Genomic DNA, 15,464 nt, shown 5'->3' on the forward strand with positions numbered 1-15,464 from the left:
CTTGACATTGACCTTGATTGGAAACACCGAGGTGAGCTGTTCTTAGCTCGGTGGGCCCATGATTCATCTGGACATCAAGGCAGAGATGGAACATACCGATGGGCTCGTGATAGGTCAATTGACTTGTCCATGGACGCTATCACCCAAGTCATCTATGACTGTGACATTTGTGCTGCTATTAAGCAGGCTAAGCGAATTAAGCCCTTATGGTATGGTGAGAGATGGTCAAAGTACAAGTATGGTGAAGCCTGGCAGATTGACTACATCACTTTACCTCGATCACGTTCTGGTAAGCAGTATGTGCTAACGATGGTAGAAGCCAGCACTGGATGGCTGGAAACCTATCCAGTTCCACATGCTACTGCACGTAACACCATTGTTGGTTTGGAGAGACAGATCTTGTGGAGACATGGAACTCCAGAGAGAATTGAGTCAGACAATGGTACTCATTTCAAGAACAATCTTGTGAAAAATTGGGCCAAAGAGCATGGTATTGAGTGGATCTATCACATACCCTACTATGCACCAGCTTCAGGGAAGATTGAACGCTACAATGGTTTGCTGAAAACCACCCTAAAAGCTATGGGGGGTGGAACTCTAAAAAACTGGGACAAACATTTAGCACAAGCTACCTGGTTGGTAAATAGTAGAGGTTCAGTAAACAGAGCAGGACCTGCACAATCAGATTTGGTCCAAACAGTAGACAGTGATAAAGTTCCTGTTGTACGTGAGAAGAATCTGTTAGGGAAAACTGTTTGGGTATTTTCTCCTTCGGGCGAAGGGAAACCTGTCCGAGGGGTGGTTTCTGCTGAAGGTCCTGGTCATACATACTGGGTAATGCAGGAGAATGGTGAAATCCAGTGTATTCCACAGAGAAATCTAACCTTAGCTGAGAGAGTTTAAATTCAAGTTGTTAGGAGTTTTCTATTCTAGGTAACATCGGCGCCCAACACTGAGAGAATCTACAATAGAATCTACAGTACATGAGCACGAACCCAATATCACCTGGGAGTCCCTGTTCTGAGCTTTTGAATCACCTACATCTGATTGAAGTGTGAACTGAACTTGTATATATATTTTTAGTGTAAATATTGGTTTAGATTAGATTGGATAATTCTCAGCGATACTCTGAGCGAAGTAGACAGGGGTGGATTGTGCTAGTTTGAAGCAAGCTGGAATGTTTTGGTAACAGAACTAGATAACGGGCAGTGAAATGAAAAACAATTGTGTCTACTTCTCTCACAGTCACGCTGAGAACTTTGGGAAGAAGAAAGACTTTTTCTCCATTTTGTTTCTCACTCTTGCTTTTGCCTTGGACCTGGTCACATCTCATTAACCCTGCTCCTACTAACCTTGCTCCCTAACCTCTTGGCTGCACCTCTTTTCTTCCTGAGAACTGGGGTAAGGTTGAGAGGGCCGGGGGGAGGTGTTGGGGTGGTTTGAGAGCCCCTCCTGGGGACTCAGGTTTCTGGGAGGGGAGTTGTGCTTTTGTATTGTTTATCCTTTGTATATTTCTGTATATAATTGTATATAACTGTATATATTGTAAATAGCTGCTTGTAAATTCTGCTAGCTGTAAATAAATTGCTTCATCTATATTCCCAGGGTCCATCTGAGTTAGCTGGGGCAAATACAAAAGTGTGGGGGGGCGGGGTAACCCCCAAACCATCACAACTACTTCAGAAAAAGCTTCAAAATACCTTGCACCCAGCAAACAAAACCAACTGAGTTCAAGATGATAAATCCCCCTAATGTGTTCCATGGTGTAGTTCCATTACAAAAGGATGGTTGGGAAGAACTGTGCGTTACATTCTGCTTGCAAATGGAATCGTTAGTTTCTGAATGGTCCATCAGGAAGATGGACAAAGAGCCTAGGAGCAGGACACATACTGCAGAATGAATAACCATTGTTATAAATAAAACTGACGACAGTCCCAGTTACAACAGCTCCTGAAAGAATAGGGTCACTGGAATCACATTCCTGATTCGAGAACATTCAGTCCAGCAAGCCCAGAGGAACCTGGTACATAGGAGTTAAATGACATTTTCCTCACTTTAAATTATGAATCATTTCTGTAGTATTTTCTTTATGATCATCTCCCTGACAGCACCTATCTACAGTGGTCTGAAGGGTGAATTACTGCACACCTCCCTAAATTTTAAGGGTCCCTTCTCCCCTGAACGTTGCTCTTACTTCTAGACTCGTATTCATCACAACTCTAGCAAACTATACTGACAGAACAGAGGTAGAAAAACTGTGTTAATTTACCCCAAAACCTCATCTGCAGAATAGCTACAGACATTACTCTCTTTTTTTTTCAATTGAGTTTAAATAAACTAGTCCTCCACACAAGAGAAAACTAAAATATGTTCCACCCCTAATGGAAGCTACAGAAAGATATTTGTTAAGTTGTCTTAGTAGGATGCTTAGTCAATTGTGTGATGCACACACTTCCACATCAGACATAAAACAGGAGAAGGCTTGTTGAAAAAATAAATCAAGACTTATTAGCTAACTTTCTGGAATGAAAAGAAGATACTGGCAAAAGAAACAGGGATTATCCCAAACTTAAAACTGAAGTTCAGGCTCATGCTTCTTATCCTTCCCTTCATTGAAGTACATACAGGAATAACAGAAAAATATCTTTTTCCAAAGCTCAGCAGTACTCCATACAGATTGCTTGAAGGTTAGCAGTTGATAGAGGCTCAATAAGAGTGAAGTGAGGCTACACTGCTGTAAGTAAGATTTCTTGACCAATATAGACAAAATATCTTCATCAAAATAGGCTTCCATACAAGTGCAAGCCTTTTCCATGATTGAAAGCATTTGCTTAATCTTACTTATATTGTCTTGTTTCTGCCACTGTACTGTAATCTCAGTATTAGTATTCCACAGTGCATTTAAATTTTGTTTTCAGCTCTTTACCTACAAAAAAAAAATAATGGAACTATTTATCAGACTTCTGCCTCTCCATTTTCACCATCATGTAGCAGCCAGCAGTATGGTGAAATAATTCACTCCTTTCCAGATCCCTTTCTGTAACACTGTAATGTACCTGCAAGTACAGATGTGGACAACCAGGCCAAAGGGCTTAGGTTTTGTACAGACCATATGCTTATTGTTTGTTTCTTGGAACTCTGCACTCCTTGAAGAATTTGTACTCTTTATATGAAAATGTATGTACAGACACACACTAGTTTGTGAATTTGTACTGCATGTGTGTGTGTGCATGCACATATACTTGGAAATCAGGTAGATGTGGTAATTTCAGGACACAGCATGGTAGTGTTGGGCTGACTGATGGATTTTACAATCTTCGTCTTTTCCAACCTTAATGATCTTACAAAAACAGAAGTCTTTTCTGTGAGTCACTGAAACACTAATCAAGTGCACCCAAGACACTGCCACTCAGTTAATTTTCTTCAAAATAACTCCATTCATTTGGTTTACAGTAAAGGTTTAAGGCAATTCCTCACCACAGAGCACAGCAAACATACTAAACACACACCTGGGATAAAGTACAAAAGCATCAATATGGTTTGTGTAAGCGATTGCTAAAGACTCCACAAAAATATTTATCCTGTTTTCTCATACACTATTATAACACAGTCAGAACATACCTTCCAGAAGTTTTTGTAAGCTGGATCTCATTACATGAATATTTTCAATGCCAACAAACTGGAATCTAATGTTAGAGTAGTTGTCTTCGTTCTCATAGCCCTTCCCAGCAGCTCTGTTTGCCATTGCATTAAGCTTAAAAACAAAGCAAAATAAAAATACTGAAAATCAGTACCTGAAATAAAAATCTCATATTAAGAAACAAGTCAAACACTTTCATCAGAATACACTGGGAAAAACACAGAAACACACATACTATAAACAGATTCTAATAAATTTATGTTGTGGCAAATCAACTTGAAAGCATTCAAGTGTAAGAAAGGCATGGTACATCAAAAGCAACATATTTGGAGCTGACAAATGAATAATGCATTTAACTTATCATTTCCTATTCTCTCCTCCCTATATCCACCAACAAACCTTATTTCCAAACATTTCTGAGCAAATACACTATGAAGCAATTAACCTAAAAAGGAGATTAAACCCAAACATACACGCACTTTACAGGCAACCTAAGTGACAATTTTGAGAGCAAGAAGCTAATACATTGCTACAGCTATTAAAATCACAACTATAAAACCCCTCAGTTTCAATCTGTCAGTTCAACCTCCTGCTGAACCCTGCTCAGACTAAGTGTAGCATTTTCATTTCACATCAGCAAGCAACTGATGTCATTTACCTGGACCTGAGCAAAGCCTCTGATACTGTCCTGCACTACATCCTGGTCTCCAGGCTGGTGAAACATGGGTTTGATGGGTGGACCGCTAGACGGATAAAGAACTGGCTTGATGGCCACACCCATAACCCTTCCAACCTGGTATTCTATGAACCTTACCTCTGAAGAACACTTTTGCCCATGAGAGGTCACATTTAACTCCAAATGTTTTTCAGAATTGCATTGTAACATTCTATTCTAATGTTCAGTAAGAGGCTAGTCCATGGAACCTGAAGTACATACCTTTGGCCTGGTGTCCATGACATACATGTATCGATTTGAAGGATTTGCTTTACTGATGGCTTGCAACATGTGTTCATCTTCCAGGCACCTGGCACTGAAACCTGAGAGAGGCTGACTACATCTGCAAATTGCAGCCTAATAGAAAACAAAGAACAAGTTAGCACCAATTTAAAACCTGTACTTAAAATGCTTTACATTATTCTCAAAAGACAGTCAAATACATTGTTTCAGCTAATGTTGTTATCTGCTAAATTAAAAAGGTTTAGGTCTTCCAACTTTTTAAGTACATTGCTTGCAAACCCTTAAACACAGTACCTGCAACTTAAATCTAAAGGTTTATCAAAACATTTTTCAGGCTTTGCTACAGGAATTAGTTAATATAACGAATTTTCCCAACTACAAACATTCAAAAAAGAAGTATACTCTAGCAAAATATACACTTTAGGAAAGTGTATATTGGTATGAACTATGATTTGGTTTACTGCTGTGAGTATGATTTCACCATCACTTCAAGCCATTTAACACTGTACTTGCAATCTTCATCACATATTTCAGAAGGTATGAGGTTTATCTTGCAAATATTAATTATCTTCAAACATACCTACTAGCATAATGCTCATCCTTCACAAATTCAACTCAGTTAGGTGACAATCTCTCTTCAAAGATACTCCTTAACCAAGAGAAGCAGATGCTGCTTCACACCACTCTACCAGAACCCTGCAAAATCTTATTTCTCATCATCTAGGTCTTTTTATCTTCCAAATTTTTCCTTAAAAAACATCTCTAATCTTTTCGTGCTTTGTGGGGGGTTTTGTTTGCTTGTCTGTCAGGGATTTTTTTTAACCCTTGTTTTAATCTAACAGATTTTATTCTTTACACATCAAGGAGGACAAATCACTTGATAAAAAGCTATCTTCAGTTATCTTAAGGTCAGTTTCTAAGCTTTAAAGAGATTCAACTGATTACTTAAGGATTTCTTTTAAACTGGCTTAGCTTAAATCAGCATCCTGTTAGATACCACTAGTTTCAACTGTATTTAAGGCTATCATGACTCATACCATTCTCATACAAGACACCACACTTACCTCCCTATGTGCTCTCAACTACTGCCCAGTGTTCAGAAATAATTTCAGTCTAGCTGCATTAAGAGAAAGACACACTATACCTCTTTATTTTTATGATAATATGACAACACTGGGAATCTTCCTTTGCTTCTGAACTTGGAGCTACCAACAATTATGGGCTTGCTTGCAGTTCTGGGAACATAAAGTTCTCTAGGATAGGTTTCACAAATCTGAAAGACAAATACACAACAAGAATTTTATGTACAAGGCACAAAGCCTGCATCTGTTTTATTGCATCAAATTTGAAAGATTTTAGGTGGAATGAGAGAAAGGATACCCACTAACATGTTTCTTTATATATGTATGTGTGTATATATATTTAAACAGCTTAGAAGAGGATACAAGCCAAGAACAAAGGAATACAAATTGGTATCCAAATTACACAACCAAGCATTGCTGGAAAGCACTGGCATACTAGCATTCATCTCTCAAGAATGTGACTCTTCAGCAGAAACTCTAAGTATGTGGCAAATAAAATAGTTTTTATATTTCCCTCATTTTCTGTATTTGCAGGCTGCAAAGATGAAATCTAATGTCCAAATCCAGCACCACTACAGCCAACAATGCAAACAATTAAACTGAATCCTTCTCAGTTAGGAGGTAACAATGTGATTGAGCACTAAAATTGCTGGGGCTGGGCTTCACACAGGTAACATATGCATCCATCCACACATACATTCCCAAGGAGACCTTGGAAAAAGCTTCAATTGCAAAGCATGAGATTGTTCACTGAGTTAGGAGTTAACTTTCTCCACCTAAGTTTTCACGTAGCTGGGAGCACAAGCAATTTCATAGTATTTGACTGTCTTCTATGGGACTAGGGTCAGAGGATAAAGCACAAAGAGATGCAGAGCAAAACCTGTTTCCATTACAACACTTACTTTATAATCACGATTTGCATCAGACAACTGCCAGTAGTCATTTGGCACTCCCATTCTCTTATATTCTTCTGCTAGATCAATAAGTTGCCAACCTTTGACTTGCTGAGATTCATTTTGTTTTGGATTATAGGAGAAGGCATACAGCTCTTCGTATTTTGCTAAAAGGTAAAAAAACTTTGATAAGTTGTCCACAAAAACATCTGAGTGGTGAGCAGTAGCACAGTTGACACATCTTGAAATGGCACAAATAAGAGAGGACATTTCAGGCTTCAAGATTCTCAAATGCAAGACTAACTACATACTCAACACTCTGGAAATATTTATTCTGCAACTGTCATAAGCAGTTAACTGCCAATTACAGATAAAGGTGTCTTATAAGAGCTTTCTGGAGCGTGTTTGACCAATTATAGCAGAGACATTTCTAAATCCACAAGGGCAAACTAGAAGTCACAAAACTAAGACAGAAAATTAAACAAAACACAAGGCAGAACAAACAGATTCTGGAGGCAAGAACAGAATTTTACATCCTTTCAAAGCAGTAAATTTAAAGTTTTGTTAAAAGCACAAAAGATTTCAAAATATTTTATGCTTTTCTTAATACACTCTTCACATACCACAGATGCCAACATTTTACACTGCTCTAAACACAAAGTAGAAAACTAAAGGACTATACTAGAAGTCTTTTGTAAAGCTGAACTGGCAGTGTTGTCTTAGCATCAAGACTTCTGCTTTATTTTTGAAACTGCACAAAATCAGTAACAACTTAGTATACTAAGTATATTACCAGTAGTAGCATTTTACCTATAGAACACATCAACTGAGATTATCTGCATCTATATTCATAATTTCAGGGATAACACTAGAAATACAAACAACATAGCTTCTGAACGTGCATGCAAACTAACACTTAATCATTACAATTCTTTCACATACCAAATCCACCTGAGAATTTTACATAATGCACATTTGAAAAAAAGCAAGCCATGAATTCCAGCCCCCCCCAACCCTATAATCCAGGCATATAGTGCAAATTCTTTCACCATTAGAAATACTACCTGTTCTTGATAGTTGCAGTAAAGAGTTATAAATATCGTGACAATCTCTCTCTCTGGGAACGACAAAGTGAACTATCCTGAAGTTCTTGCACTGGATGACAAGGGGACAGCCAGAAGTAGTCAAGGGAAGTTTTTCTACTGCAGCAATGTGATGATGCAGTATCTGTGGCATACAAGAACTCAAAGTAAGTACACTGATGAAAACAAGAACAATACACAACTGATGAGACCAGATGTAAGACATATTGAGCAATGCTGAATGGGTATTTTGACTAATTCTGTCAAACAATTTACTATGAAAAGAAATAGGTTTAGATGATAAAATTCAAGACTGGCATTTTGGTCAAGGTAACAGTTTCTCAAAATTTCATTTTTCTCTTCCTTCATACTTTTAAGTGTTACCTAATGTTTGCAAGGAACAGTATATATTCTAAATACAAAAGTTAGAAGTAAGCTGTTCATTCCTCTTCTATAACTTTGCTAACTGACAAGGAGACATCTAACCAGGTGGTGTTCAAACAGAGTATCTGTCTTTTAAAGGACCTACAATAACATCCTTCAGAATAATTAGGGAAAATAAGGCAAATTAGAGAAAGCAAATAAAAGTATAAAAAATACAAAATATGCTGAAGATTTTAGAAATCCAATATTTAACATCCACATAATGAACAACAGATAAGAAAAAACATTGCCTGTATTACCTGTTGTATAGACATGACAGTCAGAATTCCAGCCCGAATGTGTCTGTGAAAGACTCTCAGGATCACCAAGTCCAACTGACCACCCTACCCTACAAGGTTCACTCTAAACCATATCCTCAAGCACCACATCCAAATGACTTCTAAACACATCCAGGGTCAGTGACTCAACCGCATCCCTGGGCAGCCCATTCCAATGCCTAATCACTCTTTCTGTGAAAAAAATAATTCCTAATATCCAGTCCAAATCTACCCAGCTGCAGCTTGAGGGCATTACCTCTTGTTCTGTCACTCAGCTAAATGTCTTTCAACCACTTTTACAGAAGACTGTCAAAGTAATAAGCATACAAAAGCCCTCCGAAGATTTATCTGTGTAAAATCTACATGGAGTTTAACAAAACACACAAAGTAATATCTGTTCAACCACGGGGAAAAGGACATGGATACATTACCCCAACCAAACAAGATGTTCTTGAGAGCATTTCAATTCTCTCACTGAAACAATCATGTCATCTTAAATATTTATCAGAATTGGACAGACATCTGATGACTATGCTGCCAAATGTGCATTTACAAAGAGACTGCATCTTGGAGGCATCATCATAATTATACTTGGTACTTGTATTACCCTCACAGAAATGCAATGCTTAGAGTATAAACTCAATTTCCATCAATCAAAACCTTCCAACATAATGCACAAGTGACAGTCCCGAATCATGTTTATCCCAACAGCCCATTTGGTATGAAATGACAGTAGTTCAGGTTGTACAAAATAAAGCATTGTACCCCAGAATGAATAATGGAACATTTTTTTAAAGTACCATGGGGCAGATAACCAGGATACAGGATTAAGAGTAATCCATACAATTACACCTACAGGAAAAAAAAATTTTAAAAAATCAACAAGAAAATGAGACTTCATCCTGGAGGATGATAGGTTCAGGCACTGAACTCAGTCAGGTAAGACAAGCTACAGTGGAAGCCAGAACACATTCATGTTTGTGCCACCAGGGCACTAAGCAGAAAAACAAAAGGAAATTACTGTACTAACCAGCTTTGACTGTACCACATTGGAAGTAGTCAGCAAGAAGCTGTAGCCTTTTCTGAATCCTTTTATTCCAAGAAATGCATGCCTAAGAAAGAGATGCTTACCACTTAAAGAAAAATGGTATGGGTTCTTCAATATTCTACTTGAGTTCAGCCACAGCAGTGTCATGTAAGAGTACAGTCTGCAAATCATTAGCTTGTTGTGATACCATGCACAAGGAAAGCGTGGGGAATAACACCTTGGCCGAATGCTTTAGGAAACAAATGCTACCTCAGAACAGTAAGAACAAATACTTTTGAGCCATGAACATTCATTACTCTTACCCATGTCTCTCTCTGGCTTGAATCTATGAACAACAGATGAGTTGCTGTAAGGTACAGGGTTCCCGTCAGTGATTTATTGCTTGTGCTGAACCTGTCCAGTAGTTTCACTTGTTCTACCTGTAAGAAAAGAAGAGGAGGAGGAACAAAACTCTTGGTGATTGTTGCATGGTTGTGTTGGGTATTTTGCAAAAGCTTTACCAGCTTCTGCAATAATTTGAAAACAACAGAAACCCAGCACATGCAAGGCCATTCAGATCAAACTATTATGAACACACTAGTAGTCCCATAAGCTCTGAGAAGACTGAGTAGCTTAAATATCCTATTTCAATACAAAAGTGCATAATGAAGGCACAACACTAGACTCACCAGAATACTCCACATGCAAAAGTACAGTGGGTTATTTACTAATCAAAGAGATCAGGTTATCAAGAAAAAAAGATAATAATTATTAATTGCTAAGCTTTTAGACTGCTTCCCTAATACAGGGCAAACACACACTAACAATTTCCTGTTATTGAGATGCCAGCATTGAATTAACAGCTGATCTCAGCAGCATGCTTCACTGGCTCTGCAAATTCTAAATCATAGAAATTATGTTCTCCTGACTTCAGCTTTAGTTATCTACTGTCTTTGATATCATCACCAACCTTAAAAATCTAGATCATCATAACCTTCTCTCCTAGTCAAATTCTAACGAAAAACAAGCGGTACACTAATAATTATTACAATCTCCTAGAAATTCAAGGACTGTATTGGTATTTGAAGCAGATATTACAGGCCTGAGCCCTGCAAGGGCAAATCTTTTCTAGTATTCCATGAAAACTGTTATCTTAAATCTGTACTAAACATTTAAAAGGAAAGCAATTTCTCAAAGGCCTGTATTTCATTTGCTGCTCAGGCAGCACATCTTCACAAGCTCCGCAGTTTGCTTTATTTGAAGCATGCATTGCACTAATTTTTGTGGGCAATAACAGCAGAGTAACAAATGGTTTATATCCATGCATCCCTTTTTCTTGGCAGCACCATCTCATTAATACCAAGTAAAAACTTTTATGCTTGAGGCTTGCTGCTGATGCCATTAAATGCATGGCAGAACTCCAAAAACTTCCACACCAGCAAGACTAGCACTCAGATGAGTTGACTAGAAGAGCACGTATCCACTGCTCTGATGCTATTTTTTGCTCATATATACAGACTCATTTATATACCAAAAGCACATATAAAATACTAACAAAATTGTCTTTCAACTCAAGTGTTTCCTTTAATCCAGCAAGGCCTAATTTTGATCTTGAAAGTTAGAAAAGCAATGGCATGCAGAATGGAATGGAGGAGTATAAACAGCCACTAAAAGCCACTGCTGCTATGATATTCAACATTTCAGTCTAGAAAGCAAAAACAGAACTGGAAGCTACATAGACAAGCAACTAAAAATACATTGTATTTTAATTAGCAAGGTATCAGCACTCAGATATGCAGTAGCACAAATCAACACAATGGAGACAAAACAGTTATTTTTTGGAAGTTCTGCAGCAGTTGCTGCTCAAGTACCTGGCACTACACCTCCCTAGCAAATCGAGGATGCAAGAAATGCTCCAGTTTTGTTCCAGTACACGACCCACAAGATCCTGGCACATGAAGGTCCATTCTCTCCCATGTAACAAGGTGCTATTTTCAAAGCTGTTTTTTTTATGTTGGATGAGGGCAGGCATTAATGCTGCAGTGTTCTCTTACATGGGTAAAGTCTTCAACAATTCTGCATGCTAAGTTCTAGATAGGCTTTTCTTAAAGATGAATGAAACATAATTTAGATACAGCCTCATAGATGACACATTCATTGTAATGTGACCCAAGTCAGCTTTAATGGGTACTCAGATAGGCAAACACTGACGTTGTTTTTTTCAAGTCTGGCAAAATCTTAGTTACCAAAAATGTGTCACAGTCATCAGTTCTGAAGACAATGTCTTCATGAGATTAATAGGTTGAAGGCTGATATTGAGTTTTAGCACACAGAATTTGTAAACAGAGACCATTCAACAAGTCAGAAGCAATGTTTTGACATTAGGTTCCACTAACAAATTAGTGAGCTCTTAAATCAGTAAGAATTTGAACAGCTACCTCAATAGGGTATTTAAAGAACCACCAGACAGTTTATTGAGACTAAGAGTTACAGAACAGCAGCAAAATGCCCCAAAGAAGTGTTTCAGTATAAGAGACAAGTTGGAAGAGAGGGGAAAGTTAAAACTGTACCTCTGAAGTCTTGCACTGAAAAAGCTAAAGGATTGAAGAGAACAATTAAAACTAAGACAAGATTTTCTTATTATAACTTTGTATGACTCACAGAAATTAACAGCTTTCTCTTCCCCATTTAAGTCTCAGGGTTGCAACAAGCTTAGGATTTAGCAGTCAAGCTAACCAAAACTTTCCATTTCCAATAGAAAACTTATCAGCATTTTCACTGGAAAAGATCAGACTTCAAACATACAAAGACTTCACTGAAGAAATTCCAGTCTTTTCTACTATCTGTGATTGAAGTATTTTAAAGACACCTTAGTGCTGAAGTTCCATTGCAAAAACACAACATTCTTACTAGTAACTTCCCCAACGCCACCACTTATGACATATTGTGAAATAGTTTTAATCATTTTTTGCCTTTTTTTGAATATTCTCATACAGAAGTAATTTCAAAATTCACCTCGATTCTTTATTCAGCATAAATCTGTGGACAGCTGAAGTTCACAAATGCTAAACTTTATTTCAGGTACATGACAGTTCTAAGACAATTTTAACATTTCCAGCAAACTGAATTTTGATGAGGAAGAAAAGCAGTTTTGTCACCTCGTCCTAGGGATGACAGTTTCCCTGCATAGCAATTAATTTGTGCAAAACTACATTATTATTTCAACCTCATTTCACTATTGCTTTATTAAAACAAACTGAAAAAAATATGAACTGTTCTGTTAGATTAGGAAAAAATAGATGTCATAGAATCAACCAGGTTGGAAGAGACCTCCAAGAGCATCCAGGCCAACCTAGCACCCAGCCCTAGCCAGTCAACTAAACCATGGCACTAAGTGCCTCATCCAGTCTTTTCTTGAACACCTCCAGGGACGGTGCCTCCCCCACCTCCGTGGGCAGCCCATTCCAATGCCAATCACTCTCTCTGGGAAGAACTTCCTCCAAACATCCAGCCCAGACCTACCCCGGCACAACTTGAGACTGTGTCCCCTTGTTCTATTGCTGGTTGCCTGGGAGAAGAGGCCACCCCCCACCTGGCTACAATGTCCCTTCAGGTAGTTGTAGACAGTAATAAGATCACCCCTGAGCCTCCTCTTCTCCAGGCTAAACAGGCCCAGCTCCCTCAGCCTCTCCTCATAGGGTTTATGCTCCAGGCCCCTCACCAGCTTTGTTGCCCTTCTCTGGACACGTTCCAGCACCTCAACATCTCTCTTGAATTGAGGGGCCCAGAACTGGACACAGTACTCAAGGTGTGGCCTGACCAGTAACAACTTGAACCTGTACATGTAATGAATATTTAGAGCCCACAGTGCACACTGTACTTTATAGTTTTCTTGCTTCCTGTAACTGTAGTGCTCAGAATTATAACCATGCAGCATATATGAATTTTAATCCACCTGGATATTCAGTAAGACATCTTACAAAAATTAACTGAGCATCACAATTACAACCAAAGCTCAGAAGTTGCATTCAGAGCTTGTTTCTTCAGTTACATTGCAACATATTCGTTCCCCAGAAGAGGCCTGAAAACATGCAGAAATGCAATCACCTGCAGATGCAAAAAAGTCAGTGACCTGTAGCCTAACTAGTCTCAATTTCAGGCTTGAAACTTAAACAGCTACTCAGATCATCAAGACACTTTGGTTTAGTCTAGTTTTTATTTTTTAATTAGCTACTGACTGTAACAATACAATATTAAGTTTCAAAACAAGGCGTTTCAGGCTTATAAGTAAACAGACTGATAAGGAAACCTTATCTCCAATCTGTTCATTTGGCGCAAGATTATTCCAACCAGTAAAGCATCACTAACAGTAGCTTCGTTAGAGATCCTCCTCCGGTTTCATTTATACACATGGAGATATATATGAGAACTATAACTAGCTATATATATTTCATATAAAATGTATATAACCTATTAGTAAAAAAATGTAAAAGTCTGTTCCTTTAATTACTGGTTATAAACCTACTATTCAGAGGTTAAATACGACCACTCCTTTTGTCCACACATCCATAAACCTAGTTTAAAGCCAGACTGCCACATGAAGGAGCTAATCACTTGACACTTTCCAGGATCCAACGGAGAGGGGCATGCTTTTCAGCAGCCCTTGCAATCAGGCTGATAAGCAACAGGACAAAGATACCGCTCAAAATTCACTTCTATAAAGGCCGTGACTTAACTTACTTGAAAATTATTTACACAAAGACGGTTTTTTAATCTTCATTGTAAAGACAAGCAAACATAGAAAACTCTTATAAGAAGTCTAAAATGTCAACTACAATTTAGCTTTTTTTTTCACATAGCCTAACACATAGCAGGTATACTGATAGCTTGCATGCCTAACAAATACTCAAGCAATTTTAAAAAGCGTTGTTTTCATAAGCCGTTTGCCTCCAAAGCTCAAAAAGCTACACAGAACCGCACCCCGAGTATAAAACCCAACAGCAGTTCTTTCCCCTCTAGCTCCTTTGTTCCCCACATTACAATTCCTCTTACACCACGGAATTTTGTTGTTTTCCCCCTTGTTAAGAAGACATTCTATCAGGGCGCCATAGGGACAGCACCCACTGAGCTCCCCGAAGGAGCTTTCATCCCGTCTCGCTCCTCGGCTCGGAAGGGAGCCAGCCGCGAACCCCCCGGAACAACAGCGGGGTAAGCACCTGAGCGAGGCCGCTCCGCTGCCGGCTGCCTCCACCGGAGCCCAAGGGCACTCCGAGCGGCACGGACCGCTCCAGAGCCCCCGCGGGAAAGCACCAGGTACAAAATGGAAAGATGAAAACAACAACGCCCTCGCTCACAGCTGACAGGAGCGGGACAGGGACAAACAGGGCCGAACAGGCCCTTCCCACCCCACAACTACCAGCGCGGTACCGGCAACGTCACTGCTCCTCTGCCCACCGTCATCCCTCCCGTGGCCGCGGCCCCACTCAGCAGAGGGAGGCCGAGGCAGGAGTACCTTAGTGGTGCGGATGTGCTCCATAGCAGTGCGCGCTGTGCCGCAGCCGCCGCCCGCTGGGTGCTGCCGGGCCGGGGCGGCCGTCACCTGGAAACGCTTCCGGGGAGGGCGGCACGGCCTCGCCGCTGGGGCGGGGCATCACCGCGGTGCCTCCCTGCAGCGCCCCCTCGCGGCGGACGGAGGGCACTGCGGCCCCGCTGCGCTGCCATCAGCGCGCCTGCGCGGGGGGGAGCTGAGCCTGGCGCGCAGCGGCGTGCCTAGGCTGGGGGTAGTCGTCGCCGGGCGAGGTGAGGTGTGGTCCCTACTCGGTCCTGCAGTGTCCCAGAGGTTTCCTGTGGGATTCAGGGAGGAGGAAGGGGCTGTGGTTGCTGTGCAGGGAGCCATGGTGCTGAGTGGTGGCCATAAAACCTTACCTGACAGCCAGCCCACGGCGACAGTGGATGTGTGGAAAACAGCACCTATTCCCTGATTGCCCAGGCCTCTGCTCTTGTCACGGCGAGTTGCAGTCCTTATCATGAAGTGGGGAAATACTGGAAAGTGGTCTTTTTTTTTATTGTAGTATTACAGAA

General features: G+C 39.9%; 1 protein-coding gene across 3 annotated transcripts in view; it reads right to left on the bottom strand.

Moving 5' to 3' along the window:
• MTMR6 (myotubularin related protein 6) overlaps positions 1 to 14,991 on the bottom strand; it is a 35,404-nt gene extending 20,413 nt beyond the window's left edge. The window contains exons 1-8 of one of the 3 annotated variants that reach the window (XM_064172076.1): positions 14,896 to 14,991; positions 11,954 to 11,977; positions 9,707 to 9,823; positions 7,638 to 7,800; positions 6,583 to 6,740; positions 5,743 to 5,871; positions 4,578 to 4,712; positions 3,622 to 3,754 (exon numbers count right to left, since the gene is read on the bottom strand). In XM_064172076.1, coding sequence (XP_064028146.1) covers positions 3,622 to 3,754; positions 4,578 to 4,712; positions 5,743 to 5,871; positions 6,583 to 6,740; positions 7,638 to 7,800; positions 9,707 to 9,823; positions 11,954 to 11,977; positions 14,896 to 14,919 — 883 coding nt within the window. In that variant the 5' untranslated portion in view covers positions 14,920 to 14,991. Of the gene's footprint in view, positions 1 to 3,621; positions 3,755 to 4,577; positions 4,713 to 5,742; positions 5,872 to 6,582; positions 6,741 to 7,637; positions 7,801 to 9,706; positions 9,824 to 11,953; positions 11,978 to 14,599; positions 14,651 to 14,895 lie in introns of those variants that run through there. The other 2 variants (XM_064172085.1, XM_064172095.1) reach the window with 2 other exon arrangements.
• Between the last annotated feature and the right edge of the window lie 473 nt (positions 14,992 to 15,464).

The sequence above is a fragment of the Pogoniulus pusillus genome, chromosome 3 (genome assembly GCF_015220805.1).
Source record: "Pogoniulus pusillus isolate bPogPus1 chromosome 3, bPogPus1.pri, whole genome shotgun sequence".
NCBI lineage: Eukaryota > Metazoa > Chordata > Aves > Piciformes > Lybiidae > Pogoniulus > Pogoniulus pusillus.